Source organism: Chiloscyllium punctatum, chromosome 9 (assembly GCF_047496795.1).
Source record: "Chiloscyllium punctatum isolate Juve2018m chromosome 9, sChiPun1.3, whole genome shotgun sequence".
Taxonomy (NCBI): Eukaryota; Metazoa; Chordata; class Chondrichthyes; order Orectolobiformes; family Hemiscylliidae; genus Chiloscyllium; species Chiloscyllium punctatum.
The window spans coordinates 47,250,125-47,277,335 of NC_092747.1; the positions used below are offsets into that span (position 1 = coordinate 47,250,125).

The following is a 27,211-nucleotide window of genomic DNA, read 5'->3' on the forward strand; positions in this document are numbered from 1 at the left end:
GCCTTTAATTCTTTCAAGCTAGGTTTTCCCCCATTAAAGCAATAATGGCCATTTCCTATCTCCTTTACCAAAAGAGCTTACTTCTATTAAAAGCAGAAGGTGCCTCACAGCACACATTAAGTTGTTGGCTTCATTTGCAAGAAATCACATGGTACAACCTCTCAATCCACAGAAAGTCCAAATAGTCCAAAATCGTCCGGTATTTCTAGATAATATTAAAGCACAAAAATGTATACCCAACTGGTGTCTTGAGCTTCCGAAAGGTAGCTGATAAAGTGCCACGTAACAGACTTGTCTGCAAAGCATGATGCCCATGGAACAAAATGTTCATGCTGTCATTGATCCTTAAGTTGACTAAGGCACAGGAAACAATAAAATGGTGTATGGGTATTTTTCACAGTTGAGAAAAGATTTGAGAGAAAAACAAACGTCTGGAACCCTAAACCCATATTAATGGCCTAGATTTTGTTGTTCAGAACAAAATTTCAAAATCTGCAGTTGACATAAAATTCTATATATTCAAAACACGAGGAGGATAGCAATAAGACGTAAGAGGTCGGAGACAGTCCAGCGACAGAAGTGAAAGCACAGAATTGTACAGTGATCCATGTTGGTAAGAAGGGAGGGGAAGGCAGTAAAAACTAAAACATACCATTCTAAAATGTAGTAGCAGGAGTAATGTGCAAAAATAATTAAAGGCTGTAGCTCAAGTTGAGAAAGTGGTTAAAAGGCATACAGGATCTTTATAATCCAAGGCAGCGTGCACAAAATTAAGGAAGTTGTGATCAAACTTTATATAACACTGTTTCAGTGTCAAGAGAACAACTAAGTCTAACTCTGGAGAGTATATCTTTGGAAGGATTTGAAGGCACTGGGGTGCAGAAATGATTACAAAACTGGCTCCGGGAATGAGAAACTTCAGAAATTTGGATTGTTATGAAAGTGCTTCATAGTTAATATTGCTTAGAGGACTTAAGTTTAAAGGATTGTGAAAAACAATTTTATTTCAAATTTTATGCAAATAACTACAGTTGATTCTTTAACAGCACTCATAATGAACACAGATTATTTTACTTTACAAGGCTTCCTAAATATATGACTGATAATATATATCATATATATGAATATATAAAAATGCATGCTTTGCAATAATTTATTTTTCGAGTAGTGATTGGCTCGGAGATGTTAGTTTTATCTGATTCAAGTGGAAGAAAGCTTGCTAAAAACAAGCTGTGTTGGTGGGAAGCATGTTGACAGCAAGCTGCACAGCTGATGTCTGATACTTTTTCAGAAGAAAAACCCCTTACATCAGTTCAGTCAAACCTGTTTGATCTTTTGAAAGAGTATTTGAAAGATGTACACCCAGATTGTACATCCTGTGCAAACTGTATCTGCAAGAATGACAGAGACAAGCTGAGATTAGTGACTTGGTCACATTTGCCAAAGCATCTAAACAACTCTTTGGGAAACCCTGCATTCACCATTCTGTTTCCAAGAATAATTTATTGGCTTTCTTGAAAAACGAAACATTCTAACAAACTGCAGATTGCATTTAATTGCAGAGAAATAGGTTTGATTTTCTATTCCCCTGATGACTAAATGTGAATGCGTTTGCAAGCTTGTATCGTGAATATTTGGAGGAATAAGCATTTACAATGGAGAAATCAACAACTGGAGAAAGGAGCATGACACTGGCTGTTGACGACAATAGAAAATGAAACATCAGTAAAGAATATGCCAGGGTGAAAAGGACTGGATGGCTGCATATCCTCAGAAACTGGACAGAGGAACGAATGACAATGACACAAAATAACAATGATTACAGACTTATGCCTATGGCTCCTCTTAACTATTATTACTAATAAATGGATGGAAGGAAAAATTTACATTATGGCTTTTTTGAGCTGACAGCGAAAATGCATTGCTGATGTCATGTAGGATCCACTTCAACTTTCAGCTTGTCTTTACTATAACAGGTCGTTCTGCTATAACACGTGTTTTGTAAACACAAATTCACTAACACAATTGACAAACTGGGGATACTGTTTCTAAAGTGAGAACTTTGAAAATGTTTTTCTTGAAATATGATTATATTGCCAACACTAAGCACCGCTTCTAAAGCACGATTTTTCTATAATGCAGGATTGCACAAGAACACAACGATCACATTATAGAAGAATTGCCTGAACTTCGTAATGTTTGATATTGACACATTATCCCATTAAGAGTTTGCATCTATTTTCCGATGAACAGGCATTCATCCAAACTGAAGAGGCGTTTGTGGAAAATAGCAATGCACAAGTAATAACATTGCTTCATATTAGGGAAATCCTAGCAGATTTCAGTGTTAGATACCATCATCGGTTTATCCTTCAATTCTGTTCCCCATCTCAGGGTTAACTTTTGAGGTTTAAAATGAAGTGTTTCCGGCCACAAACATCTAAGCATTAGGTTTGGAAACAATTTGTTCCTCTCTAATTTCCCTAATTCTATGGAAAGATAACCAGATAACCAAATGACAAGCTATGTACATAGAAACTAACTGCATGATGAATCAGAAGTAGTACCTCAGAAGTAGTACCCGACATGCTTACAAACCACTAGTTTAAACCCAGACAGACAGTGTTGCAACTATCAATAGTCTTGGTTTCGATACATTTTAGGAAATCTGTTCCAGGTTAACAAGATTACAAGTTCAGGTCTTCGGTTGTGCAATATTCAATGATGAAATTCTGTGAAAACATAGGAGGGTTGATTTAACTATTGTACACTCCTATCATTTAAAGACAGCAATAAGTTCAAAGTTTGTGCAAAGATTTGTAGCTCGGGTGCTCGTTGTTGTGGTTCTGTTAGCTGAGCTGGGAATTTGTATTGTAGACATTTCGTCCTCTGTCTAGGTGACATCCTCAGTGCTTGGGAGCCTCCTGTGAAGCGCTTCTGTGATCTTTTCTCTGGCATTTATAGTGGTTTGAATCTGCCACTTCCGGTTGTCAGTTCCAGCTGTCCGCTACAGTGACTGGTATATTGGGTCCAGGTCGATGTGCTTGTCGATTGAATCAGTGGATGAGTGCCATGCCTCTAGGAATTCCCTGGCTGTTCTCTGTTTGGCTTGTCCTATAATAGTAGTGTTGTCCCAGTCAAACTCATGTTGCTTGTCATCTGTGTGTGTGGATACTAAGGATAGCTAGTTGCGTCGTTTTGTGGCTAGTTGGTGTTCATGGATGCAGATCGTTAGCTGTCTTCCTGTTTGTCCTATGTAATGCTTTGTGCAGTCCTTGCATGGGATTTTGTATATGTAGAATTAATCTCCTTGAAAATGCACAAGTCTTTGCCATCCAAATCATGAAGCTCTTGCGACATACTCTAGGTTTAGAAAAAAATGTCCAATTATATCAACTTTTTCTTTAAAATGGTGTATTTGACTGTTACTTCCTGAGCTTTACTAAACCTCTTGTATTTAAGAATATTTTCTTTTGTAGGCAGAATAGGTGTTGAGAATTGGATGTTACGTAATTAATTTTTGCAATGGTATCCAAAAAAGAAATTAGTGCAGATTATGTCTAAGCAGACTGTGGTAAGCTTCAAAGCAATAAGATTTTCACATCAACTTGAAATGAACAAAAGTTTACGTGTAATAGTTCCTTATTCTGCTGAATAGATAAAAGCTTGATCGTGATTTTGTTTTTTTCTTACATACAAACACTACACATTGAAGAGATGATACAAACTTCAGAATCTCAGGCATGACAAAACTCATTATGGGAATGAAGTCCAACCTGATCTGCTTTAGAGATATAATATCGATCACCTCAATTATTGTTCAATATAGAAAATTATCTAGGTATGTTCTCAGAGTCATACAGTATTACAGCACAGAAGGAGGCCCTTCATCCTATCATGTCCACTATCTACTCAGACCCTGTTTACTGGCACTTAGCCTTGAATACAACAGTGTTTCAAGTACTCCTCAAATGTTATAATGTTTCCTGCCTTTACCATTCTTTCAGGCTGAGTTCCAGATTCCCACTAACTTCTGGATGAAAAGAAACTCTCCTCAAATAACCGCTAAACCTTCTGCCCCTTATCTTAAAATCTCCAGCCCTTAAAACTGACCTCTTTTCCTACTGACCCCATCTATGTCCCTCAAATTTGCAGACCTTAATCTGGTCCCTCCTCTTGGTCTTCTCCACTGCAAAGAAGACAACTCTAACACATGTGGTGTCTCTTTGTTGATGAATATCCTAGTGAATCTTCTCTCACCCTCTCTAGTGCAATCACATTCTTCCTATAATGTGGTGACCAGGATTGCACACAGTATTCTAACGATGGTGTATCCATCATCCTGTACAGCTCCATTATAATCCCCCTGCTTTTATATTCAATGCTTTGATGAATAAAGGTAAGTACCTCATATGGCTTCTTAAGCACTTTATCCTACCTGTGCCGTTGCCTTCAAGATTCTATATTAATGCAAACCAAGATTCCGCCAATCCAATTTCCTACCATTGATCATACATTCCCTTGTTTTGTTAATCCTCCCAAAATGCACCATTCATACTTTTCACGTTTAAACTTCATTGCTACTGTTCTGCCCATCTTACGAGCTTTTCTATGTTGTGATGGAGACTAAATCATCTTTCCTTAGTTTGTAACACAGAAAGGGGTTTTTTTTTCTTCTTTCCTGTTGAGTGAATGCGTATGTGTTTGCATGGATTAGAGATATTTAGAGGGATAAGCATTTATATCTTTATAAATACTGGATGTGTGTTAAGCAATTATTGCACCTTCACTGAATAAATTTTGTTTCAAATGTGTTTACTAAGAAAGCTAGTATTTTGTTATTCATAAGGTATTGAATTGACCAACATAACTGGGAAAACATTTTTATTTGATGTTGTGACCAATAGAGTACTGAGACAAAAGCAATAATGCACTCCTCCAGCTTTGGCTGGATCATGGCAACAGTGGAAAAGCTGTTTACTGTTTTTCTCACTGTAAAATAAATGTGAAAATAAAATCATTCATTCATTCAAATGGAGACTGAATGCTTGGCTGTTGAGAGGTTTAATATAGAGATATTCAAAAATGACTTTAATTTGGATAGAATAGATTACAATAAATGTTTCTCATCATCAGTAGTGTTAAGAACCAGAGGACATTGACTTAGAGTGTTTAGTAAAAGAATCAGACGTAAAATGAACTTTTAAAAATTACAGTGAGCATTAAGCATCTGAAACACACTGCTCAAGAATATAGTAGTGGCAGATTCAAATATAACTTTCAGAAAATAATTTGATAACATCTCACAGGCACAGATAATAGGCATGGATCACAATTGACTGAATGGTATCTTTGTTCTCTAAGTTTTCAAAATTCTGTAAAGTTTGAGCAAATGCATTTGCGGAGGGCAAACGAGGTAAGGGCACACTCAACAAATTACCTATTATTTTCAGTATCCAAAAGGTGAAAAGGACCTTGAAGTGAAAGTTCATAGATACCTGTTTGGTATCAATATAAGTTGATGAGTTGGTTAAGCCAAGCAGGCATATTCTTCTATTAGAGGAGCCTCAGATATAATAGCATAGAGATTATGCTAGAGTTGTGAAAAAAAAACACTAATTAGACCTGAACACCATATATAGTTCTTGTCACCACATTAAAAGGAAAGATATCATCATGGTAGAGAGAATACAAAGGAGACTTATGAAGATATTGCCAGGGATTTAGAGCTTTAGCTACAAAGAAATACTGCATAGCTTGGGTTGATTTCTTTGGACCAGAGGAGGCTGATAAGTGATTTTTGTTTAATGTATAAATTATTAGGTTAAGAGAGTTAACAGGAAACATCCATTTTACTTAGCAGAAATCATTAACCAGGACATTAAGGTAAAATAAATGACAGAAGTATTCCAGAAGAGTTAGAGATGCTGGGAGTGAAAATTAGTGCATGATGGGCACCTGTAACTCACGAACTAGAAGGGTGTTAGAACAGAAAAACTCCATTACATTTTAAAAAATATTCAGAGATACAGTCACCTACAGGGCTACAGACCAAATGCTGTAAAGTGGAATTAGGCGAGATGGGAGAAAGTGAGGACTGCAGATGCTGGAGAGTGAGAGTCAAAAGGGCTGGCACTGGAAAAGCATAGCAGGTCAGGCAGCATCAAGGAGCGGGAGAGTTAATGTTTCGGGCATAAGCCCTTTATCAGGAATACGGAAGGGGAATGGGGAAGGTAGCTGGGAAGGCAATAGGTGGATACAAGTGTAGGTAATTGTGATAGGTCGGTGGGGAAAGAGGAGCAGATAGGTAGGAAGGCAGACAGGTAGAATAGGTCAAGAGAGCTATGCTGAGTTGGAGAGTTGGATATGGGATGAGGTGGGGGGAGGGTAGATTTGGAACCTAGTGAAGTTAATGTTGATGCCGTGTGGTTGAAGGGTCCCAAGGTTTCTTCCCCCAGTTAATGGGTGGATTTGATTTGGCAGTAGTGGCAGTCCAGGACTTGCATGCCCATGGGAGAGTGGAAGAGGTCAACCAGAGGGTGGGTAGGGTTGTTTAGTATCTGTGTTCCAGAGGTGTTCCCTGAAATGCTCTGTGATTTGGCATCTGTCTCCCTGACTAGCAACCACATCGAAAGCAATGGATGTAGTAGATGAGATGGATGGATGTGCAGAAAAGTCTCTGCCAAATGGGAAGAGGTGTAGTCAAGGTAGGTGTTAGTTGGTGAGTTTGAAATAGATGTCCGTGCTGAGTCAGTCACCAGAGATTGAGTGGTCCAGGAAGGGGAGGGAGTTATGGAAGATGGTTCAGGTGAATTTGAAATTAGGGTGGAAGGTGTTGGTGAAGTTAACGAACCGTTCAACCTACTCGAGGGAGCAACAGGCGGCGCCGATGCACAGTCATTGATGTAGTGGAGGAAAAGGATGCTCCATTAATCAGAACTCCATTAACAAACATGTAGATTTGGACCCCGTTTACCAACCTCTCAGAAAGGGAACCACCACAACAAAATCAGACAGATAAATAGCAAGTGGGACAGTACATCAGTGCTTCACCAGAGGCTCACTGATGTTACCCAGCATGGTGACGAAACACCGGAGAACAAATCTACCAGCTCAGTGAGCAAAGTTACAACCTGATCCATAACGTGGGCTACAAATCTTCTCCCCAAAAAAAACCTCTAAGCCTTTAAGGTTAACCTTCATCCCCTAACCCACAACAGTTGCAGCAACTTAGGAGATTTGAGTATTATTCTTCAGTCTCTGAGAGCAATAAAAAATTATCCAGATACTGTTCTTGCTGACTGGGCAAATGGAATCCAGATTTAGAAACTTGCCATCATCCAGGACAAAGCAGCCATTTGACTGGCACCATAACTACAAACATCAATTCCCTCCACCACCAATGCTCAGAAGAGTGTGTGTGTACTATTTACATGATGCACTGCAGAAAATCTCATACAGAATCTTCCAGACCTCTGACCATTTCATCCAGAAGGACAAGGGCAGCAGATACCCGGGAACGTGACCACCTGCAAGTTCCTCTTCAGGTCTGCCTGGAAACGTATACCATTGCTTCACTGTGGCTGAGTCAAAATCCTGAAACTCCCTTCCCAACACCACTATAGATCCATCTACAGCACATTGACTTCAGTAGTTCAAACAAAGCAGCTCACCACAACCTTTGAGGGCAATTAAGGATGGGCAATAAATGCTGGCCAGCCAGCGATGCCCACATCCCATCAGTGAATTAAAAAAGCTTACAAAACATTACTTGTTAATAGCTCACTATTTTAATCAAGAATCAATGAAGTCAGTCAAAAAAGGAACAATACCTGGAAAAGCCAGGCAGATATGAATTGGACAGCAAGGAGTAAAATTAATTATTCACACAAATTATGTTGAAGCTACCAAGACACAATTGTAAAAATTTTGCTTTTGAGCACTGCATGATAAATAAAACAAAGAGTGTAAAAATACCAAATGTACAGGAAATATATATTAACTACCAAAACTATAAATCTTTTTCATCATGTCAAGTACACAGATGAGACATAAATAAGTGAAAAGGAGAGTGAGAAAACAATATGGAACTAAATCAAAAATGATTAATTTTTCTTACACTTACCTGTGGTGATTAAAGACGTAAATTATAGTGATGGCTATAAATATGTCATTGAGGGCTCATGCAACTAACACTGCTTTCTTTTAGGCAAGCATGATTTAGCATTTTTACTGACAACTTTGATGGTCTATAACTTACTCATTGATACTGCTATTCCATAGATGATTCCATTATCATCAACACCAGTTACTTCAACATTGAAGATATCCACATTTGGTAGGACAGCAGGTTTGTATGTTTTTTTGGAAGACAGGTGATTTTCATGATTGTTGAGTATTTGATACCCAATTTCAGTTGCTTGGCCCGCTGACTGCTCCTTGTCACTTTGCTTCACATCAGCGTGTTTTGCTCTATCGTCTGGTGTAGTTGAACTTAAAAGAACACAACAAATCGGTCAGGTCTAAAATCAAGCTGTGACTCTCAGTAAAGTATACATTTTAAAGCAACAGCTATAGCTTCCATACTTAAAACAATGCTAATCTTTAAACTCATGCAAAATTAAATCCAACTGTAACCAAATTCAAAACAAGTAAAAACTATACCAAATCATAATTTTACAAATGATGATAAGAACAGTAGTTTATTTTACTGAAGGTTTTCCCCCAATAAAAATATTTTTCTTAAAAGCAGTAAACTCGAGACATCATGCTTAGATGTCCCAAAAACTACAATTAGTTAGTTGTTATCCACAGCAGGTGGCAATAGTTTATTCAGGTTGCAAGTTTATGAAGTTTACAAGTTTAAATAATTCAAAAAGACTAATCACTGAACAGCACAAACACAATAAATATTAACAATAGATATTACTTCAGGATGTAAGTGCATATGGAATGTTGATTTCAATTTACTAACCATACAAAACCAAAAGTTTTGTAGCCAAAAGTTGAAGCCTCAAATTACTATTCATTTGCAGCTTAACTTTTGCACTAATAACCACACTTGCAGATTAAATAGGCCATTTCACAAAAAAAGTCATTGAGTGCAAGGATATATTTTGGAAAATAATGTTCCAAATTTCACTGCCTTGAGAGAATTTTGAAGTAAGTAAAGTGCAGGCTTAGCTGCTTGAATTCAAAGACTGCGATATGAGCTGTTCCAAAATAGATACACATAGCAAATGGGTGTTAAATGGATACCTGAGACTTGGTTGCTGTTTTGACAACAATCCAAATTTAACCAACTAGTTTAAATTATGCCCATGATAATAAAACCCAATCAAGTTTGAATTTATTATTTTAACAATATCTAACCAATGACAAAGTGCGATACTTGGAGTATAAAAAATACAGACATTTTCAAAATTAGTCAGAGAGGAATTGCCATCAAATCAGCTGAGCAACTGCCATAGAGTTGGAGAGCTAACTGCCCACTTAACATCTTGGTCCCAAAGAAATTAGAAAAAACTCGCCATCAAAGGTAGCTTTTTATGTAAAACATACTCGCAGTAAAAAGACAGACAACGACCCAGATTGAAGACAGCAAAGAGGACAGAGACAGTGTGGACTGAGATTAAGTTAATACAATGTTTAATAAGTGTGTTATTGGAACAACATTTATTTTTTAATATAGAGTTGGGGTCAGATAGTAAGTAGTTAAGAAAAAAGGGGCTTAGATTTGAGAATAGTTTTTGTTTGATGCTCACTATTAAGAGTTAGGAAAAATAAATGGTTACTTTTCTTAAAATAGTGGAAATTAGGAGTTCTGTCAGAAATTTCAAGGTGAGGCAAGCTTTACTGGGTGTTTGGTTTTAATTAACAGAGGGGTTCGACCTGTGCGATGTAACAACAGTATTGACAACTTGTGTTCCTGAACTTGCCACACACCTAGCCAAGTTGTTCCAGTACAGCTCAGACACTAGCATCTACCTGACAAGGTTGAAAAGTGCCTAGATATGCTCTGTACACAAAAAACAGGACAAATCCAGCCTGACCAATTCTTACCCTGTCAGTCTACTGTCAATCAATAAATCAATGAGAGGAGTCACCGACAGGGCTACCAAGCAATAGCTCACTGACACCCAATTTGGGTTGACAGGGCAACTCCCCTTCTAACCTTATCAATACATTTGTTCATATTTTAACTAAAGAACTGAATTCCAGAGATGAGCCAAGAGTGACTGCCCTTGACATTAAGGCTATATTTGACAAGAGCACAGCATCAAGAAGCCCTAACAGAACTATAGGCATGGATATCAGAACGAAAACTCTGCTGATCGGAATCAAACCTGGCACAAAGGAAGATAGTTGATGTTAATCATAGAAATCTATAGTACAATAAAAGGCCCTTTGAACCATCAAGTCCACACTTCAAAAAATAATCACCTAACTATTCTATTCCCATGTTACAGCACATGGACCATAGACTTACATGCCTTGACATTGCAAGAGTACATCTAACTATTTCTTAAATGTTGCGAAGTCTTCTGCTTCTACCACAGTTATAGGCAGTGAGTTCCAGATTCTCACCAACTTCTGGGTTGAAAAAATATTTTCCTCACATTCCCCCAAACCTCTTGCCTTTATCTTAAATCATAGTCACTGATCCCTCCACCAAGGGGAAGGTTTCTTTCTGTCAATACCCTTCACAGCTCAATCATGCCCCACCCTGTTATTGGGGGTCAGTCAAATCATCTCCAGGGGCTCCTCAAGGTAGTGTTCTAAGCCAACCATTCTCAGTTGCTTTAATGACTTGTCCTCCATTATAAGACCAGAACTAGGGAGTATTTGCACAATGTTCAGCACCATTTGCAACTGAGATACGGAGGCATTCCAGGTCCAAATGCAACAAGACCTAGGCAATATCCAGGTTTAGGCTGGCAAATGGCAAGTAACATCCGCACCACATAAATGTCATGCAACAGCAATGACATTCCTTCAGGTGCTCCAGTTTCCTCCCACAATCCAAAGATGTGCAGGTTAGGTGAATTAGCCATGTTAAATTGCCCATAGTGTTAGGTGCATTAGTCAGGGTAAATGTAGGGGAATGAGTCTGGGTAGGGGGTCGGTGTGGACTTATTGGGCCAAAGGGCCCGTTTCCATACCGTAGGGAGTCAAATCAAATCAAATCAAATCAAATCAAACTCCAATGAGATACAATCTAACCATCACCCCACAACATTCAATGGTATTACCATCACTGAATCCCCCACTATCAACATCCTGGAGTTACCACTGACCAGAAACTGAACTGGTCTAGCCCCATAAATAAAGTAACTATAGGAGCAAATCAGCAGCTAGGAATACAACTTGTAACTCACTTGACTATCCAAACCCTTCCTACTATCTACAATACACAAGTCAAGAGTGTAACAGAAAGTGCAGGATAAATTCAATCCAGCCAATTACCAGGGGAGCAGGAATTATTGCCCTTGACATAAAGGCAGCACTGTACTGGCAACATCAAGGATCCCTAAAAAACAGGGCTCATGTGTTGAGCTTTCGAATTCCCAGTCACGCTACAGTAGTCATACCTACCACAACAGAACAATGGTTATGGCTGCAGTTGTGAGAGGCCAACCATCTCAGTCACAGAGCATCACAACAGGTGAGTCCCAGGGCAGTGCCATTGGACTAACTATCTTCAGCTTCTTCAATGGCCTTCCCACAATCTCAAGATCAGAAGTGGGGACAACTGCACAATGTTCAGTATCATTTGCAACTCTGCAAAGACCTGGACAACAAACAGGCTTGGCTGGATGTATCAGTTGACAGTCACAACACAATCAGGCAATGACAATCACCAACAGAAAATTCAATTCACCCTTGACATTCAAATCAGAGACCCCCACTATGAACATCCTGAGGGCTACCATTAGCCAGAAAGTGAATTGGACTAGCCACTTGATATTGTAGTTATAACAGCAAATCAGAATTTAGGAATCCTGCAGTGAATAACTCTTCTTACGATTTCATAATTCCAGTCCACCATCTACACAGCACATGTCAGAATCATTATGGAATACACCACATTTTCCTGGATAAGTGCAACTCCAACAACATTCAACAAGGTTGACACTATCCAGGACAAAGCAGCCAGTTGATTGGCATCCCATCCACCACCTTTGACATCCATTTCCTTCATGACCAATGCAGTGTCAGGAGTGTACTGGATATACTGCAACAACTCAGTAGAGTTGGAAATGGGCCCCCTTAAAACAGTGTTCACTTGGTATTCCATAATTAGTATTTCTGGTGTAAGTCTTCATTCAGTGATGTTACAGCAGTAACTAGCCTACATGAACAAAACATCTCTCTTACACTACACCATTCTATTATGAATTTAATGCTTTGAAAGCAAGAAATGTTTGGTTTTAGAAGGAATAGAAACTAACCTTCAAAACCAAAAAATGGAGGTGGGTAAGAGGACAACAGTCATCCTGGCATGAGTAACTGCCCCCAGTTATTTTACCAAGAGGGTTTAGACATGTAATTGTCCCATTATAGACTGCTGGCTCCCAAAACAGAAAGAAGGTATGTCAACAGCAGAGAGAAAAAGAGGGGGACATGTAAAAATTCAAAAGAAAATGCCATCACCTTCTTGGGAGAAGATCAGGTGTTCCTCTCCATCAACCCAAGGAAAGGAGAAAGACTTTTTTTTCAAAACATCCGAAGTCTGCATGACATGGGGCAGAAACTATACCACTTCAAAACCATTACCTCTGCTCTGCAATTCTATTAAACAGCTTCAGAACTGATAAACATCTCTCATTAACGAGAGAAATAAAGTACATAATTGTATCATATTTAACCTGCTTAACAAACTCAATAAACTCAATTTGTACAAGTTGTCAACTACTTATGATATTAGCTAACTGTGATCACAACATCCCTAATCCCAAAATCAACACTGAACATTGACAGTACCTCTTGCAATCTTTACCATCTAAAATAAAATTGGCAGGGGCAGCATGTATATAGGAACTTACAAGTTACACCCTGTTTTTCGATTTGTTCACAGGATGTGGGCATTGTTCATTTGGACAGTATTTACTGCTCAACCTTAATTGCCCGGAGGGCTGTGGATCTAGAGTCACGTATGCCAGACCAGGCAAGGAAGGCAGATTTCCTTCCCAAAGAACATCAATGAACCAGACAGGTTTTTACAACAATCAATAATGCTTTCTGCTCAAAGTGAATTATTCTGGTAAAATTCAATATTACCATTAACTCGAAATAAAATTAGTTACATTTTCTGAGGTAAGGCCAAACCTTTCTTGACCAAGTACTGTGCTATGTTGATAAATTGTTCAATTTCATCCTTAGCATAGAGTTTCACTGGTACAGGTGATTTGGATGACGATTCCTGCAGATTTGCAAAAAAGAATACAAAGTTTAAATAAAAGGGTTCTTTAGAATTGTTGAAGTGGTAGGTTCTATTTACAAACCAACTTCAGAGAATTTGCAGATTGACAAGACTAAAGCAAGTTCAAGATTAGCTATCCAGCAATATTACATTAGCAAGATTCCCAACATGTGGATCAAAAGGAGTCAGCTTTTGTCAACACAAATGTCTAAACCTGCTCCATTAGAATAAGCAAAAAACTTCAAAAAGGCCAAACAAACTACAGCTTTCAAAAAAAATTGTTTCTAACATACCTGGGTGTCCAATGCACAGGACAAAATTCATTCATAAGCAGCTTCACCCTTTGATCCTCTCAACTATCAGCTGATTAACTACTTTTAACATAGAACATAGAACATAGAACAATACAGCGCAGTACAGGCCCTTCGGCCCTCGATGTTGCGCCGATCAAAGCCCACCTAACCTACACTAACCCACTATCCTCCATATACCTATCCAATGCCCGCTTAAATACCCATAAAGAGGGAGAGTCCACTACTGCTACTGGCAGGGCATTCCATGATCTTACGACTCGCTGTTTGTATAACAGAAGTTTCAGACAGTGTTGTCTTCACCACTTTTGGCAGACTAAGACACTACAACTCCCAAAAATATTCTTTTTCCAGTGAGATCCTCTCTTAAAAATACAATTTAAGCACGTCAACTAAATAAGTTCAGAAATATTTGCAGTTTAGAAATACTCCAAATCAAATGCACTCTTGGTGACAAAGCTCAGATTAGCTAAAATTATTCCCAAACACTTAAGATGCTTACTTCACACACACCAAAGCAAACTTCATTGGGCATAGCAGCTGTAGATAGCCCACCCAAGAGCAAGCAATTGTCACATGCCCATAAAGACCTTGTTGAAGATTGCTGCTATTCCTGCACCAGAAGTTTTTCACATTGAAGACTGGATATCTTTAGTCTGCTAACCCACTCAAAGCTGCTGTCTTTCATTACCCAGACGCATAGTGAAACAGTAAGGAAATAACAAAGGAGCAGTATGAAAATGTGGGGAGAACAGGAAGTAAACAGAAGGAGACCATGAAGTGAAGGTAGAACTTTGGGGTGGGGGCAAACTAAGAAACACAATAGCACCCAACGTGAAACATCACACCGGCAGCACAGTGGGTCAGCGGTTAGAACTGCCGTCTCAAAACGTCAGGGACTTGGATTCGATTCCAGCCTCAGGAAACTCTCTGTGGGTATTTGCACATTTTCCATACGTCTGCATGGATTTCCTCTGGTTTCCACCCACAGTCCGAAGATGTGCAGGTTAGGTGATAATTGGCCATGTTAAGTTGCCCATAGTGTTTAGGGATGTGTAGGTTAGGTGCATTAGTCAGAGGAACTGTAGAGTAATAAGCTAGGGGAATGGGTGGGTTACTCTTTGGAGGGTCAGTATGGACTTGTTTGGCTGAATGGCCTGTTTCCACACTATAGGGATTCTGTGAAATTAGGATGCAATTGCAGTATAACTTTCAGGATAAGAACTTTGCTTTACAGTTATACAGAAAGCTATAATATAGACTTACCCTTCATCAAACATGACCTGCAGATTAACTGCATCATGACAAGCTAGTCCGTATCTCCCTAACGTTAGAGATCTCAGACTTAGGAGGCAGGACAAGTAAAAGCAACCACTTTCACATATTGTGGCCTATCAATGCAATTTGCAATAGTGCTTTAAGTGTGAGAGAAACAACTAATATCCAGTTTCCTTTTGGTAAAATGTCATCGATCAAGTTTCAAAACATTTGAATTTTAATTGTGAGCCTATTTTTATGGATGAACAGACCTCAATGTTGATAAGTACTGAGCGTCCAATCAGAATTTCTTCCAGAAAGTCACATGATGTTGCTGTCCAATTTAAACTCCCTCCAGCTGGTCTAAAACAAAATCATCCACATTATTTTCACTTAATGATTCGTAGCAAGCTTGCTTTAGATAAATAAGAACATAATAGCACACCCACTTGCACAAGTAGCAATTTTTGTTTGCCATTCATTCACAGCATGGATCTTATTAGCTAGGCCAGCATTCATTTCTCATCCATAACTTCCCAAGGGCAGTTAAGAGTTAACCACATTGCGGTCAGTCTGGAGTCACATGTAGGCCAGGGAAGGATGGCAGACTTCTTTCCCTAAAGGATATCAGTGAACCAGATTGGATTTTCCTACAAATCGACAATGGTTTCATGCTCATCATTAGACTTCTAATTCCAGATTTTTTTATTGAATTCAAATTTCTTGATTGAGTTTTTTGAAGTAACAATGAGGATTGATGAGGGCAGAAGGTGGACATGATCTATATGGACTTCAGTAGGACATTTAATAAAGTTTCTCATGGGAGACTGGTTAGCAAGGTTAGATCTCATGGAATGCAGGGAGAACTAATCATTTGGATACAGAACTCACTCACTGGTAGAAGACAGAGGGTGGTCGTGGAGTGTTGCTTTTCAGACTGGAAACCAGTGACCAGTGGAGTGCCACAAAGATCAGTGCGGGGTCCACTACTTTTCGTCATTTATATAAGCACAGGATATATAGTAAGTGAGTTTGCAGATGACACCAAAATTGGAGGTGTAGTGGACAACCAAGATGGCTATCTCTCAGAGTACAACAGGATCTTGATCTGATGGGCCAATGGACTGAGGAGTAGCAGATGGAGTTTAATTCAGATAAATGCGAAGTGCTACATTTTGGGAAAGCAAATCTTAGCAGGACTTATATACTTAATGGTAAGGTCCTGGGGAGTGTTGCTGAACAAAGAGACCTTGGAGTGCAGGTTCACAGCTCCTTGAAAGCAGAGTCACAGATAGACAGGATAGTGAAGGTATGCTTTCCTTTATTATTCAGAGCATTGAGTATAGGAGTTGGGAGTTCATGTTGGCAGCTGAACATAAGACCATAAGACATAGGAGTGGGTATAAGGCTATGTAATCATGACATTTCAACTCCACTTACCTGCACTCTCCCCATAGCCCTTAATTCCTTGTGAGATCAAGAACTTAGCAATCTTTGCCTTGAAGATATTTAACATTCCTGGCATTTGTTAGGACACTTTTGAAATAATGAGTACAATTCTGGTCTCCCTCCTATAGCAAGGATGTTGTGAAACTTGAAAAGGTTCAGTAAAGATTTACAAGGATGTTGCCAAGGTTGGAGGGTTCGAGCTATAGGCTGGAGCTGTTTTCCCTGGAGCATTAAAGGCTGAGGGGTGACCTCATAGGAGACTTATAAAATCATGAGGGGCATGGATAGGATAAATAGACAATATCCTTTCCCTGGGGTGGGGGAGTCCAGAACTATAGAGCATAGGTTTAGGGTGAGAGGGGAAAGATATAAAAAGGGATCCTAGGGACAACTTTTTCACGCAGAGGGTGAATAGAATGAACTCCCACAGGAAGTGGTGGAGGCTGGCACAATTATAGCATTTAAAAAGCATCTGGATGAATATATGAATAGGAAGGGTTTAAGAGGTTTCAAATGCTGGCAAATGGGACCAGATTAGATTAGGATATCTGGTCAGCATGGTCAAATTTGATTGAAGGGTCTGCTTCTGTGCTGTACATCTCTATGACTCTTTCATGATGTAGCAGGCTCAAATTGACACTTGGTCTACTTTTGATACAAACTTTCTACCACATGCATCCCTAATTTGAAACACTATCTTTGGTGTGCTTTCATCTGTCTAGGTCCTAAGAACTGGAATGCCCTTCAAAAACACACTCTGCTGCTACATCTTGCTGCTCTCCTTTAAGAGATTCCATAAGGACCTACTTCTTTGATCAAGCTTCTGGTCATCTAATCTGATACCTCCTGATATGGACAGGTGTCATATTGCTTTTTATTTTACAAAAATCAATGCTCCTGTTAAGCAGTTGAGACATGTGATTACCCAGAAGATGTAATTCATGTTATGAAAGAAAAATGTAACTTTTAATATTCACCCAAATTGACAAACTAGAGGATTTAGAAGTTACCTAATATGCGATAAGGAGCACTCAAGAGCCAGAGGTTCAAATCGGAACTCTTCTTTTAGTTGTCTTATCATACTGATGCTTATTGTTTCTTTGTTTCCAAAGTCATAGCAGAATACCTGCAAAAATAACTATTTCAGTAGAGTAAATTTTCCATTCTACCAAACCACACAATGTCATTAAAATCTGTAAAACAAATGTCAAGTATAAAAATCTACCCATAGCCTATTTTGGGATGGTAATTTAGTTTTTAATGTTTGCTGCAGCCTAGACAAAAGTTGAAGATGAGAAACGCTTTTTAATATAAAGTAACAAGGGATAAAGGTGTATTCCACATACCATGCATAGGCACCCAGCCAACTTGGGTGTTTTTTTTTAAAACACAATGCTCTCCCTCCAATATTAGTGTCTCCAGGTGGCAAAACCTTTAGAAGTATTGTTGGTATGAGATTACATTACTTAGATGGAATGTGTTCTTCCAATTAGTGGAATATCTCATTATCATTGGAAGTATCTTCAATTTAAATCAAATGGAGGAAATAATTAAAACTGCATTCCTAAATAGACTAAACAGGCACCATATAAGAAATTCCAAAAAAGAAAGTTATATAATGTCCAAAAGGGGAGATATCTAACTTTCTTCATTATAGCTCATACCCATAGGGAAAACAAAACTGGAAGGATCTAGGTTTAAAGAATCATACAGGTACAGTATAAACACAATTTAATTCCTCAACATGATAAAAGTAGATACATGAAATAAATATATGAGGCCTTCATAGCTTTTTGCACACTTGGGCATTGCTTGGCATTTGACATAAACACTACTTTTACTTGGTAATCTTATTCAAATATACAGAATTCATACGGGGCTTGTCAGGGTAGATGCACAAAGTACCCCTTCTGCCTCCAGTTGGGTGATTTCAGAAGTATTACATTTTTACCTGGGTTGGGGAAGTGAGGACTAGAGGGCATCAGTTTACAGTTAGAGGGGAAGAATAAAAGGAAACCTGAGGAGCAACTTTTTTTTTTAAGAAAAACACAGATATGGTATGCATATGAATGAGTTGTCAGCGGAAGTGGTTGAGACGGGTAAATTAGCAAACATTTAAAAAGGCATTTGGACAAACACATGGATAGAAAAGGTTTAAAAGGATAAGGTAAAAACAATGACTGCAGATGCTGGAAACCAGATTCTGGATTAGTGGTGCTGGAAGAGCACAGCAGTTCAGGCAGCATCCAAGGAGCAGCGAAATCGACGTTTTGGGCAAAAGCCCTTCATCAGGATAAGGGATAAGTAGAGGGAAATGGGGTTAGCATGGACAGGCATTTTGGTCAGCATGGACCAGTTCAGACGAAACAACCCGTCTCCTTGCTGTAGGAGTCCGACTCTAATTGGTTTTAGCCGAGTCAAAATGATATTTTACCTCAAGTGATTTACTTTAGAAAATTTGAAATTTAAAAGATTCCAATCTCCATATGGAATGTCTTCTCAGCTTTAACAGTTTTGGGTAGGTAAAGAAACATTTAATTTCAAGAAATAACATTGCCAATATTTTCATAAGTTTCCAGAAAGCGAGTCGACAGATGCTGTGCTACAAATTTGTCCTTTCGTGGCACAAAGACATTTTATAAAGAGAAAAGAATATGTCCTTGAAATCTATGTATGCAGCTTAAGATGGTAGAAAAGCCATGAAACCCAAATTACAATTCTTCCAAAAATTCATTCCCCATAAATTTAGTTGATCATAGCAGCATATAGATGCTGTTGATAGAACTGAAAACTAATGCTCTAAAATTTGGTCTTAGAAACAAAGCCTTAGGGGTCTAATAACAATTTTCTAAGCCACACAAATAGAATTTAAGTATGACATCCCAAACAAAAGCTTTTCTTGCACTCATTAGTTTATTTTTAAACTGATAATACTTTCATTCCCAGCCCAAAGGCAAATATGGGAAACTGAAACAGCTTCACTATTACACAGGTTAGATACCTCTGGCCAGTCCAGAAATCTGCAAAGGAAATGTTTATTTATCCAAATTGTCCAATGTACAAAGCTGTGCATCAATTCACACGTTTTATTAAAACATATAGTGATGTTGGAGATAATATATTAGCATGCATACAGAATTTGCTGATAGAAATCAGAGTTGGAATGGTGGGGTGGCACTTCAGAATGGCAACCTGTAATTAATAGAGTGCTACAGGGATCAGTGCTGAGGCACAATTATTTGCAATATCTAGTAATAGCTTGGACGAGGGAAGAGAATGTAACATAGCCAGTTTGCATGATATTAAAATAGTCGGGAACTTGGCAGAGAGCGCAGAAGGACACAGATTGGTTAAGAATGGGCAGAAGTTTGGCAGGTGAAATATGGCATGAGAAGGTTATCCTTCTGGCAGGAAGAATAGGGGAATAGTACTTTAATGGAGAATAACTGCAGAAATCTACAGAACAGAGGGACTTGGGAGTCCTTGTGCATGAATCTCAAAAGGCTAGCATCCAAGTTTAGTAGGTAATGGGAAAACAAATGGAATCACAGCCTTTATTTCAAAAGGGAATGTAGTATAATAGTAGGTGCGTAAAGTACTAAATTGGACCACAGCTGGAAAACTGTGACTAGCTCTAAGCCCCTTATCTAAAAATAATGTACTGTCTTCACAGACACTGCATAAAAGATTCACTAGTCTGACAGCAGATATGCAAGGACTGTCTGGAGCACAGTTTCAGTAGGTTGGGTCTGTACTTGTTGGAACTAAGAATGAGAGGTGACCTTATTTAAACATACAAGATTCTGAGCGCACTTGATGGAGTAGATGCAAAAAGGTTGACCCCCTTATGGGAAGGGTCTAGCACCACAGGGCATAAATTCAGAATAAAGGGTCAAACATTTAAGACAGAGATGACTAGGATTTTTTCCACAAAAGGATAGTGAATCTTTGGAATTTTTTTTTAAACCAGAGGGCTGTCGAGGCTGGGTTAAGTATGTTCGACACTGAGAAAATATGATTTTCAATCAGTAGGGTTTACGGGCAAAAGGCAAGGAAGTGAGTGGAGTTGAACGTTATCAAATCAGTCATGAATTCATTGAATGATGGAGCAGATGGGAGAGGCTGAATGGCTTACATCTGGTCCTACATCTTGTGGTTACCAGGTACACTGGCAGAATCCATTATACCAAATTACCTCCACAAACTTATCCGAAATCACTTTGGTGACTTTCCCTCTTCTCCACTCTCTGTGCTCAAAAGCCAGTAATGCGCAGTCCATACTCTCCTCCCATTCAACAACTTCATGTTCCAATGATGAATATGCAACTTTCATTTCTTCCTGCAAACTGGAACAAACATTACTGTTCTGTTGATTTTACATATTTTATTTCACATGTTTTATTGAATATTAAATCACTTCTGCATTCCTTTGACTGGTCTTCTACAGCCTGAATAATTTACACTTTAAGTTCATTCTTCACATTTAAAATTCTAAACTGATTGTTCATTTTTTTTTTAAGAACGTGGAAGTGTGTGGAAGCAGGTAATTCGGCCCAGTGAGTCTACACTGGTCTTCCGAAGAGCATCCCACTCAGATCCACCCTATCCCTCTAACCGTGCATTTCCCATGGCTAACCCACCTAGCCTGCACCTCCTTGGCCATTCCACCTGATTTGCACATCTTTGGACTGTGGGAGGAAACCAGAGTATTTGGAGGAAACCCACACAGACAGAGAATGAGCAAGTTTCACATAGATCTCTGAAAGGTTGAATTGAATCCAGAACCCTGCCACCGTTAGACAGCAGTGCTAGCCACTGAGCCACCGTGCCACCCTTAATCTTAAAACCGATTATTAATCTAATAATAGTACATGTTGTTGCATAATGTTTCTGCAAAATCTATACGGAGTCATCAGTTAAACAACTAGGAAAAACGTAGGCATTATATAAAATACATAAATAGATCTGGTAAAATGCTTTCATTAAGTAAATTCCAATGTTATCAAAGTGAACAGAAGCTGCTTATTCCCTTCTTTGGTACATATCGTGAATCTTATGTCTGCATTAAGAATCACTATAAAGAAACACAGATTGAGATATAGCCTTTTCGCACACATGGGAACAAGTGTTGGGGATACACAAGATTAGGTCAATTACTAAGTTAGATATTGTGAATGAATTCTCAGCCCAATGATTCCTTGGTTAGGCTCCTAAACGGAGATCTTTTAAGTGTCCAGAGAGCACCAGGGTAAACTAAAGTCCCACATGGCTGGTTTCCTGCGCAAAAGTTGACAAACTAATACACTCGTACACAAGACACTTGAAAGGTGCAGAACTGCAAATACTCTTCCAGTAAACATTTAAAGGCCTTCCACCAATTAGTAGTTAAATACAACACTAAGAAATTTTGTTCTTTATTAACTTCATTCTTTAACTGTTCATCTCGGGTTAGGACAGAGCCAGAACAATTTGCTTACTTCAGCTCTTCAAAAAAGTTGTTGCAAGTGGAGGAACAGGGAAAGAAAATGGCATTGTGCACAAAAGCAATTAAGCCCCATACATTGGGTATTTCTTTAGGGATTGATGTAATACTTACTCTTTCAGCCGACATTGTGACACTAACATCTGTACAAATATACTGCTGGGAGAAGCCACAAATGTTACTTTCACGTCCACTTGCTGACCGTAATCAAAAGCATTTCCACTTGATACTGTCCCAGAAATGTCCACTTCTTCAAGCTGTTGGCAATTTGATACACTGTCATGAACACTTATTATTCCAGCTTCATTTATTTGTTTGGTGGAAGTCATCAGAGCTTTGTTATTGTGCTCTACATTATCTGTGAAATAACTTTGAAAGTAATATTTAAAAGGTGAGAAAGAAATACTGAAAAAGGTGAGAAATCTTTTTTACAAATATATAAAGACGTAGAATTTCCATCTCTGGGACTGCAGTAATGCTACTGATACAATTGGTTCTGCTATAAACCCCATTTCTTCAATGCGAATTGGCTAGAATGCAATTTAAGGGTTTAGACAATTGTTCATAGAATGAGAACATTCCTTACTTGTATTAGAGTCATAGAGATGTACAGCATGGAAACAGATCCTTCAGTCCAACCCGTCCATGACGCCCAGATATCCCAACCCAATCTAGTCCCACCTTGCCAGCACCCGGCCCATATCCCTCCGAACCCTTCCTATTCATATACCCATCCAAATGCCTCTTAAATGTTGCAATTGTACCAGCCTCCACCACTCCCCCCCCTGTGTGAAAAAATTGCCCCTTAGGTCTCTTTTACATCTTTCCCCTCTCACCCTAAACCTATGCCCTCTAGTTCTGAACTCCCTGACCCCAGGGAAAAGGCTTTGTCTATTTATCCGACCTGTGCCCCTCATAATTTTGTAAATATCTATAAGATCACCCCTCCGCCTCCGATGCTCCAGGGAAAACAGCCCCAGCCTGTTCAGCCTCTCCCTGTAGCTCAGATCCTCCAACCCTGGCAACATCCTTGTAAATCTTTCCTGAACCCTTTCAAGTATCACAACATCTTTCCGATAGGAAGGAGACCAGAATTGCATGCAATATTCCAAAAGTGGCCTAACCAATGTCCTGTACAGCCACAACATGACTTCCAAACTCCTGTACTCAATACTCTGACTAATAAAGGAAAGCATACCAAACATCATCTTCACTATCCTATCTCCACTTTCAAGGAGTTATGAACCTGCACTCCAAGGTCTCTTTGTTCAGCAACACTCTCTAGGACCTTACCATTAAGTGTATAAGTCCTGCTAAGATTTGCTTTCCCAAAATGCAGCACCTCGCATTTATCTGAATTAAGCTCCATCCGCCACTTCTCAGCCCATTGGTCCATCTGGTCAAGATCCTCTTGTAATCTGAGGTAACCCTCTTCGCTGTCCACTACACCTCCAATTTTGGTGTCAAATGCAAACTTACTAACTGTACCTCTTATGCTCACATCAAAACCATTTATGTAAATGACAAAAAGTAGAGGACCCAGCACCGATCCTTGTGGCACTCCACTGGTCACAGGCCTCCAGTCTGAAAAACAACACTCCACCACCACCCTCTGTCTTCTACCTTTGAGCCAATTCTGTATCCAAATAGCTAGTTCTCCCTGTATCCCATGAGATCTAACCTTGCTAATCAATCTCCCATGGGGAACCTTGTCGAATGCCTTACTGAAGTCCATATAGATCACATCTACCGCTCTGCCCTCATCAATTTGTTACTTCTTCAAAAAACTCAATCAAGTTTGTGAGACATGATTTCCCACGCAGAACGCCATGTTGACTATCCCTAATCAGTCCTTGCTTTTCCAAATACATGTACATTCTGTACCTCAGGATTCCCTCCAACCACTTGCCCACCACCGATGTCGGGCTCACTGGTCTATAGCTCCCTGGCTTGTCCTTACCACCCTTCTTAAACAGTGGCACCATGTTTGCCAACCTCCAGTCTTCTGGCACCTCAGCTGTGACTATCGATGATACAAATATCACAGCAAGAGGCCCAGCAATCACTTCTCTAGCTTCCCACAGAGTTCTAGGGTACACTTGATTAGGTCCTGCGGATTTCAAGACATCCAGCACTTCCTCCCCTGTAATCTGGACACTTTGCAAGATGTCACCATCTATTTCCCTACATTGTACATCTTCCATGTCCTTTTCCACAGTAAATAATGATGCAAATTACTCATTTACTATCTCCCTCATGTTCTGCGACTTCACACAAAGATCTTGCTGATCTTTGAGGAGCCCTATTCTCTCTCTAGTTACCCTTTAGATTCTCCTTAATTCCACTTGCCAAAGCTATCTCGTGTCCCCTTTTTGCCCTCCTGATTTCCCTCAAAGTATATTCCTGCTTCCTTTATACTCTAAGGATTCACTCGCTCTATCCTTACATATGCTTCCTTCTTTTTCTTAACCAAATCCTCAATTTCTTTAGTCATCCAGCCGTTCCTTTCACCCGGACAGGAATATACTTTCTCTGGATTCTTGTTATCTCATTTCTGAAGGCTTCCCACTTTCCAGCCGTCCCTTTACCTGCAAACATCTGCTTTCAATCAGCTTTCGAAAGTTCTTGCCTAATATCGTCAAAATTGGCCTTTCGCCAATTTAGAACTTCTACTTTTAGATCTGGTCTATTCTTTTCCATCACTATTTTAAATCTAATAGAATTATGGTCGCTGGCCCCAAAGTGCGCCCCCACTGACACCTCAGTCACCTGCCCTGCCTTATTTCCCAACAGAAGATCAAGTTTTGCACCTTCTCTAGTAGGTACATCTACATACTGAATCAGAAAATTGTCTTGTACACACTTAAGAAATTCCTCTCCATCTAAACCTTTAACACTATGGCAGTCCCAATCTATATTTGGAAAGTTAAAACTCCCTACCATAACCATCCTAATATTCTTACAGATAGCCGAGATCTCCTTACATGTTTGTTTCTCAATTTTGCTCTGACTATTAGTGGATCTATAATACAATCCCAATAAGGTGATCATTCCTTTCTTATTTCTCAGTTCCACCCAAATAACTTCCCTGGATGTATTTCCAGGAATATCTTCCCTCAGCACAGCTGTAATGCTATCCCTTATCAAAAATTATAAACGCAATTCTAGCCCCATTAGTTTAAATGGTGCTGTTGTTACATGATTTTCTTATAATGCAGGATCACATGGGAATGGAACTATCGCATTATTTCAGAACGAATATAATTCTAAGGTTCACAATATGACCAATTATAGATGAAACAAGCCAAATGATAATACAGCAAGACCTAATAGGAATTTCTCTAAAACATCTACCAAACATACAAGATAGCAAAGAAACTGCTTTCAGGGAACATGCTTAAATAAACACTATGCCTTACTCACAATTTCCTAACAAATCTGACAGCATCCAGGAGCAACACAAGCCTCAAAGCCTTTCAAGGCTCGTAACAGCAGGAAGTTGTTAAAAAGGGTTTGGTGAATTTTTTTGTTTAAAAACAGGGTTTGTCACTGCAAGACCCAATGAGCCCGCTCGCCATATCTTGCCAAACTTTGCCTAATTGTTTATCTACTGTGCCCCTATTAGCATATCTCATTTCCGATTTCCACTTTGTCTTACCATGCACCATTCCTGAAACAATTCGCCACCCAGCGGATATCAGTCAGTCTGCAGCTGCCCTATGTGGTTGCTGACATTTGCTCTAGCCATGGCATATGGGAGAAATCAGCACTCCTCTTTTGGGGCCAGGCTCATGCTATACGTGGTGGTGCTGACATAGGACTTCCTCCCCTCAAAGGCTGCCACCCTGGTTCAAGCAATCTCAGCCATCTAGAGGAATGTCCAGCATTTTAGGAAGATGATCAACATTCTTCACCACTCCACCAGTGGAAGTGCCACCATTTCTCTCATTCACTGTCCGATATTGCACCCAGCATCCATTAAGATTTTGTGCTCTAAAACCTTCTCCACTGCCTGCAGCATTTTCCTTCTATCACTCTCACTCATCGCAATCCTTGACACCATTAACCTTGCATTCTCTCTGTACTGCCTAGTCACTTGCTTAGGACCTCCTACCTGCACCAAACAGTAACAGCTGCATCACCCATATTCATTTCCTGTAAAACCGGTGTCTCTTGTTGAGGGAAACAACCAGCAACAGGGCAAAAAAACAAGACAAGGATGGTGTGCTATTTATCATTTGACTTCTCATCCTTGCCACTGTATTATAATGATAATTACCATTACAGCAGTGAAGAATAGAAATGTCCTGTATGTGGATCAGGCATAGAAATGTAGAAAGCAGGTGGAGTAGGGAGGTTGAATGTTAATCGGGGGGAAGAGCGCATTAACAAGGTGCTCTACAAGTATTAATGCCTGCCAAGCGGCATTTCACCACTGCCCAGTGAACAACTCATCACACCGTTTTTGAAAAAGATTTTGAAAAATGGCATGAGCTGCTCCTGACATTGAGAGAAGGGTCTCGCTGCACTTGTCACCCATTCTGCCACGCATCTCACCATAACCCAGATTATTTACATCCCTATAAGATTCCACCCTTAGTGTTTCTAAGTTAGTTGCTCCCAGATAATAAATGCCATTCTAGGAGTTAAATAAACCTCAAAAATAATTTCCATTTAGAGCAAAGGCAAACAGATATTCTAATTTGCATTAAAACATTGTAAAATGCAACCAGTAAAACATAAAAGCAATTGGAGATTCAAAATCAAATCAGTGTAAAAATAAAATCACATCTATACACTGTCACTTAAAAGTCAAATATACAGAAGCACACAAAATATATTTACTTCTTTGTAAAGCACGCCAGGTTTTCTTCAACTAAAATGTTATTTATACAAGCTTTTGTCCCATTCAAATCAGGTGCTGATAACTGAACTGACAATGAGTCTCCCCAAGATTCACCTGAAGGAGAAAAGAAATATAAACAATAAGTCTACAATTTCATATAATATTTTAATCACAGATAACAAAGTGAAACCTAGAACAACTAAGTATGTTTACTGATCTTTAAAACCCAAGACTGTTTTAGTGACGCACTTTTTAAAATGATAAATACAATGCTAAAATAATTGATATACTTGAAGAATCCATGCAATTCTTAAAAGCAGCTTATAGGTCATTGGGGGGCCTACTGTAGTTGAGGGCCTGAAATTTCTTGTGGATTTGGGAAAAGCTGATCTGTATACTTGCTCATCTTCTAAAATACACACCCAACCCAAACCATGTATATG

General features: G+C 39.1%; 1 protein-coding gene across 1 annotated transcript in view; it reads right to left on the reverse strand.

Annotated features, from left to right (window-relative positions):
• The window catches only part of rnf17 (ring finger protein 17), a 202,071-nt gene that overhangs the window by 43,150 nt on the left and 131,710 nt on the right, over positions 1–27,211 (reverse strand). The window contains exons 22-28 of the mRNA XM_072576645.1: positions 26,768–26,882; positions 22,037–22,291; positions 20,636–20,786; positions 17,451–17,566; positions 15,264–15,354; positions 13,308–13,423; positions 8,261–8,493 (exon numbers count right to left, since the gene is read on the reverse strand). Coding sequence (XP_072432746.1) covers positions 8,261–8,493; positions 13,308–13,423; positions 15,264–15,354; positions 17,451–17,566; positions 20,636–20,786; positions 22,037–22,291; positions 26,768–26,882 — 1,077 coding nt within the window. The remainder of the gene's footprint in view (positions 1–8,260; positions 8,494–13,307; positions 13,424–15,263; positions 15,355–17,450; positions 17,567–20,635; positions 20,787–22,036; positions 22,292–26,767; positions 26,883–27,211) is intronic.